The sequence below is a fragment of the Corvus kubaryi genome, unplaced genomic scaffold (genome assembly GCF_017639235.1).
Source record: "Corvus kubaryi isolate FWS band 111438036 unplaced genomic scaffold, C.kubaryi_AGA036_p1.0 124, whole genome shotgun sequence".
Taxonomy (NCBI): Eukaryota; Metazoa; Chordata; class Aves; order Passeriformes; family Corvidae; genus Corvus; species Corvus kubaryi.
Window position 1 is genome coordinate 462911 of NW_024580659.1, and position 6000 is coordinate 468910.

Here is a 6000-nt window from a genome sequence, read left to right on the forward strand (position 1 = left end):
GCATATCAACTATACTCACAAAAATATATTCGTAAGGAAAAGCAAATAGAAAATACAACACCTCATTAGCAATGCTGTGCAGCCACCCTGCATCACCTGCTGGGTTGGAGGGACCAGACTGGGTGGATGTTTTCCCTGGGAGGGGAGGCAGTGGAGCTGTTGGGACCAGCACATCCACCCTTGGAAGGTTCCAGGACCCAATGGGGTACAGCCTGGAGATCCCTTCCCTGATTGCTGCTTAGAGCAGAGGTTGGAACAGGTAACCTCCAGAGATCCTTCCCAACCCAGTTCCCACCATCAAGACAGAGAGCACCCTCCCAGCTGCCTCCATGACCCCCCAGTAACACCACCAGGATGCTTCAGGCACCTCGCTGTGTGACTCTGGAATAGCAGCACATGGAATGATGTTGAGGAAAATGAGTCACACTTCCAACAAGGCAGCAACCACTGCTGCTCCCCCAGCCAGCCCATCACACGGGCTGCCAACACGAGCTGCAAACACTTCTCTTGGACAACTGCTTTCATCCCCCAGCTCCCACAACGACCTACTTACAAGTCATAAGGTTGCTTGCTGCTGAAATGCATATTAAACTCAGGACAGACAAAAAAACCAACATCTTTTTCCATTTCAGGTCTATTTTTTTTGATTTGATGCCTAAAAATGCTCTGCAGTCAAACATTTCAGAGGGCACAGAGACCTAGAGATGCCAAGAGCAAAATGGACTAGAGCTGCTAAGCAAAGTCTCTGTGCACACACATTTTAATGCTGGTATCTGCAAGAGAGACTTGGGGTAGAGCCCGCTGTGGGTAAGCTCTTGGGGCAAGGCAGAAGCGACAAGACCAGAAACTGAGAAATTGGTGCATTTGTATTTTGTTATTTGCTGGTTAACTGATACTATTCAAAGTAACTGGACAAGTTTCAACTAAAAGTGAACTTATAAGCAAACCAGAAAATTGGCCCATGGCATTTCTTTGCAGGAGACTGAATTTCTACCTCAGGGTCCTTTATTAAGATCTGAGACCTTATTCTGACTTTTGCAGGGGTAAAAATAAAATATTACCCGTGGAGTAGTATGAGGAACCAGCTAATTACACACGGTTAGATATGGGGTATCTCCTTCATGGGGCAAGACTATTTACAAGGGCATGTAGTGACAGGATAGGGGGGAATGGGTTGAAATTGAAAGAGAGTAGATTTAGACTATGGTGAGTGTAGTGAGGCACTGGAACAGGTTGCCCAGGGAAATTGTGAATGCCGCGTCCCTGGAAGTGTCCAAGGCCAGGTTGGATGGAGCTCAGAGCAACCTGGTCTAGGGGAAGGTGACCCTGCCCATGGCAGGAGGTTGGAGCTAGGTGATCTTCAAGGCCCCTTCCAACCCGAATTGGTCCATAATTCTACAATTTCTTCCATCAGGAAAAATGACTGGAAGGCAACAGTTCTTCAGACAATGATATTTAGACACCACTGTGTCCAGTGTCAGAAGCAACCATAGCATGCTTACCACAAAATGGCTACTGGCAATAAATCCAGGGTATCCAGGGGGCTTCAGTGCCGAAATCCTGTCTTATCAAGCACTAGAGTAGCACACTTACTTTCTAAAGTGCGACTTTAAGTTTCTGTTTTAAGTTTAAGATGAGAAACGCCTGTGGTTTGTCTCTTAACAGCTGCAAAGACCATCCAATCACTACCCACATTGTGTGGAGATCTGTGACCTGAGAGATTGGCATAGGGAGCCCCTCACCTCAGCCAGCCCCAGCACCCACCTCCAGCACCGCTGCCAGATCCCCGAGCATCCATCTCACACATCCCACGAAACGCTCAGCCCCCAGCACTGCAGCGTGTTGCGCACGACTCTGGCACTTCCCTCCCAGTGCCGAGCGTGACGCTGCCCGGAACCCACCAGAACCTGCTGTGAGTCAGGGTCTGAGACACTCAACACCTCGGCGGCCCAGCAGCCCCTCAGCTCCCCTCCTTGCTGTCAAATCCTTTGACTCCAGGACAATTTTGAGAATGGAGACTTCAGCTAAGCGTTCTGGTATCTCAACAACAGAGACTGAGCCCTGAGAGTCTACCAATCCCCTTCAACTAATTTATCTCATCAAAGCTCACATTATCAGAATTATTCCCTGATTACCAGCAGGTAATGGTCAATGCTTTGCAGCTGCCAAAAGCAAAGGTGCAACTCCTGTGCTTGGAGAAAGAAAGAACACACCCGAAGCAGCCAGGAGGGCTGAACGAGGAAGAGAAGGCATTACCTGGGTGAGGTGCGGGTTGGGGTTGAAGCCACACTGGTTGCAGACCTTGCTGTGACACTGGGTGCAGGCATTGAAGTTAGGCTGGCCGGGGGAAGAGGTGAGCTCTGTCGTCTTGCAGATGGGGCAGAGGGTGCTGCTGGGGAGGGGGGCAATCTGCGGGACTGAGTAGGGAGAGGTAGGGGTGCTGCCCCGGTCCGGCGACACCGAGGGAGACCTCCCCGAGCCCTGGCTCCTGGCATCCACCTGCAGCGTCCTCCGCGGCCCCTCTGCCGCCGGTCCGGGCTGGCCCCGGCCCCTCATCTCCCGGGGGCTCTGGGAGCTGGGTGCAGTCTGTGCGAGGGAAGGGGATGCTGACCGCTGGCCCGCAGCCTGGTCCAGCTGCTCTGGTCTCCTCAGCGTGCTGAAACACCATCAAAACACACATAATAAGCCCAGGTTTCAAACGTTTGTATGCCAGTCAATGTAGACAAGTGCTACAGCACCCTCTCCCCCTCAAAATCCCAGCTCAGCCAAGAAGGCACAGCAAAACCCCCCTGCAAACCAGGGAAATTGCTCACATCAGCAGAAGGATACACTTTACCTTATGAAACAAGGCACAATTTCAGCTTTCTCTTATATAACCCAGCGGCAGAGATGTAATTGAATTATTCGGTGTATTCTGAGTTGAACTTTAGTCAGAAAGTTGCACATAAAAATGTGTGTGAGAAGTTTGGGAAGCTCAGCCTCCTGCCAGCCAGGGCTCCCAGCACTTCACCAGCACAAACTCACTAGAAGAGGCAGCCGTGACTCTGCTTTGCAGCCTGGGGGGCCCTTTCTGCAGGGACACGGCCAACTCGTGCTAAACCAGCTTCTCACAGCCTACTTTCATGCATGGCTGTAAAACCAGAAGCCTCCAAGGAACTCTCTTTATTAAAGGAAAACCCCCCCAGAAGCCCAATGGAGGCAGGAGAACTACTTGTACTTCCTCAGCTGTCAGGCTGAGCCATGCAAGTCACAGGTGAAAGCAGTTTCCCTGCTTGTTTCCCAGGGGCCACAGCAGTGGGAAATCAAGAGAGAGAACATTGGCTCTACTTTAGTAATCATTACTGAAGTAGCAGACACAGACAACAGGGACTTTGTGGGCTGGCTGCCCCCAGCTGAACCCTCTTCTGGGTGATGTGGGTCTTGGCTGGGCAAAAAAACCAGCTGGGATTACTCTGGTCACCAGGAGAGGGTGATGAAACCTCCCTGAGAAACCAAAGCGACTTACAAGGAGCAACCCTGAGGTCAGCATCGAAGCCACTGCTGGTTCAGCAGCAGTCCCACAGTCCCATAGCCTGTAGTGTAGGATGCTCAGCACCCCACAGTGCTGAGGGATGCTCCTGGCCACCCCAGGGAGCTCTGGAGCAGCTCCAGCTGCAAGAGCTTTGAGCTGTTGTGCTGCAGAGCACAGCATGACAGCCTGCACACCCTCCTCCCATGTGGTTTCAGGGTAGGCACCCTGTAATGTGCTGCTGACTGATCACAAGTGCACGAGAATGAATCTGTGATGGAAGATACTTATCTAATTACTGAATAATTTGGTCCATGTGCTTATCAGTAATGCCTACAAATATTTCTCGAAAAAGCAGAAGCCCTAATGCCCTCACTAGCTGTGATCTACAGCTGTTTAAGGAAAAGTATTACTCAGAACCTCGAATGTAATACATTGTTGATTTACCCAAGCAGGGTCTGACCTTATAAAGGTTTAAAAAGGGAACTTAAATGCATAAAACTAATGAAATTCAAAGTGCATGTTGCCACAGTAATAGGAAGTCAGATGAAAATAAATAGTAAAATAGCACTTTGGGAATACTTTCCAGCTGCAGGTTGAAACCCACTTCTCTGAAGAAAAGAATCACACAATAATAATAAAGCAAAGCAATAAGGGAGGGAGCGATCTGCTCTAGACTGAAGAAAAAACTGCTCCTGGCCCTGCAGCAGGCACCTGCCATGGATGTTGTTGGCATGTGTTGCTCCTCCATTGTGAGTTCTGACACCCTTGAGTCCAGATTTGGGGTTTGCCTCCTGATGTCGAAGGCTGCAGAGCTGCTGCCCCATAAAACACAAGGCATCTGTAGCAGATGGAGATTGGAGAGCTCAGCCCCAGACACCAGGAGGAAGTACTGTCAGAAAGCAAAATGCATCTTCTCTCCCTAAATTCAATATTCGTATAAAACCCCCAGCATTTATGTATTAGACACACAGTATCCTAATGGTGTATTAAACAACTCTGAAACAGCATTATTTGAAAAACCTCATGTATATATGGTCAAATAAATAATTGTTTGCAACAGGAGAATGGTTATTCTGCCCAGAAAAGCTGTGGCTAACCCATCCCTGGAAGTGTTCAAGGCCTGGTTGGATGGGGCTTGGAGCAACCTGGTCTAGTGGCAGGTGTCCCTGCCCATGGCAAGGGGTGGAATGAGGTCTGTAAGCTCCCTTCCATCCCAAACCATTCTGTGATTCTATTTCACTGCAGATTTCAAAATTCAGGGCTTTTTCCCCATTTGACATGAAAAAATATTTTTCACCAAGTAGGAATTCTGACTCCATCAAGGAGCTGTCAGCACACAGACAGGTTCACTACATTTCCTACCCAAACCAGTGTGGCCTTCTTGGAAATGCAAAAGCCCATGAGGAACAATACACCAGCTGCTGTTATTTTGCCCTGGAGCATCATTCCTGGCACATAAGACAGAGGAGGGTGGTTGGATGTTCACTGTCTGGCAGGTCAGTGCTGCTCCAGAGATGCTTTCCCAGCCTGGGCTCAAGCTCCCTCCCAGCTCCCTGCACTTTTCCGGGTGCTAAGTAATGCCGGGCACCACCTCCGTCCCATTCCCAGCAGCAGTTTCACTCCATGCACTTCTACCAACACTGCATTTATTTATTTTATAATTATCCAGGATGCCTCAGCCCCCCTGTGACACAGGCTGGGCTGTCTCTCACTTACACCAGTTGAACATACCCGTGAAATTTTAAGACCAGAAGAAATCATCTGGTCTGTCAAATGCAGTAACTCAATCCAGGAGAGATGCCTCAGGAAAGAACATGAGAATAGTCATATGGAATCAAACACAGGCCCACGCTCACTGCATCTTCTGCGAGGATGCTCCAATATTTGTATGACTTGTACCCATCTATGAATCCTTTTTTTTGCTGTTACAAAAGCCCAAACTGCAGCTCAGCCCTTTTTTTTTTAACAGACTTTATTACTGATAGTTAACTAGCACTGGGCTGCTAACCAGTTCCAAAGGAATTCCTCCCAATTCCACTAGAGTGTTTATTAACAATCAAATCGAAATGCCTTAATAAGGCAGGATTTCCCCCGTTTGATGGGGGAGGTATTGATTTTGCACTGCCCTAATTGCTGAACTAGAAATATTGGGCAATACAAAGATCTCTGCAGGGTCCAAACTCAGCAGCGCTCTCCGTTACCAACAGAGTTATAATTTTGTACAACTAAAGAATATCAAGAGTTTGACTGAGTGTATTAACAACTATACTGTTGAGCTTTTCATTTATGACATTCTGTCTATGAATGCTTTTTATCACAAGAAGGGCAGGCAGGCAGCTCTACTCACCTGCCCATAATCACTGGGAGGGTGGGCAGCTGGGAAGATGCTGTTTTCTTCCTTCTTAAATTGTTTTTAAATTGAAAAAGAGTGTTTTTCTTCTTGCTTTCTAAAACTCCCTCCATTTTCCAGCACAAAGCTAAGTAAGCAC

The 6000-nt window shown here is 48.4% G+C and overlaps 1 protein-coding gene across 1 annotated transcript in view; it reads right to left on the minus strand.

Moving 5' to 3' along the window:
- The window catches only part of BSN (bassoon presynaptic cytomatrix protein), an 89921-nt gene that overhangs the window by 65029 nt on the left and 18892 nt on the right, over positions 1-6000 (minus strand). Inside the window, exon 3 of the mRNA XM_042017890.1 lies at positions 2257-2656. Within this exon, the coding sequence (XP_041873824.1) occupies positions 2257-2656 (400 nt within the window). The remainder of the gene's footprint in view (positions 1-2256; positions 2657-6000) is intronic.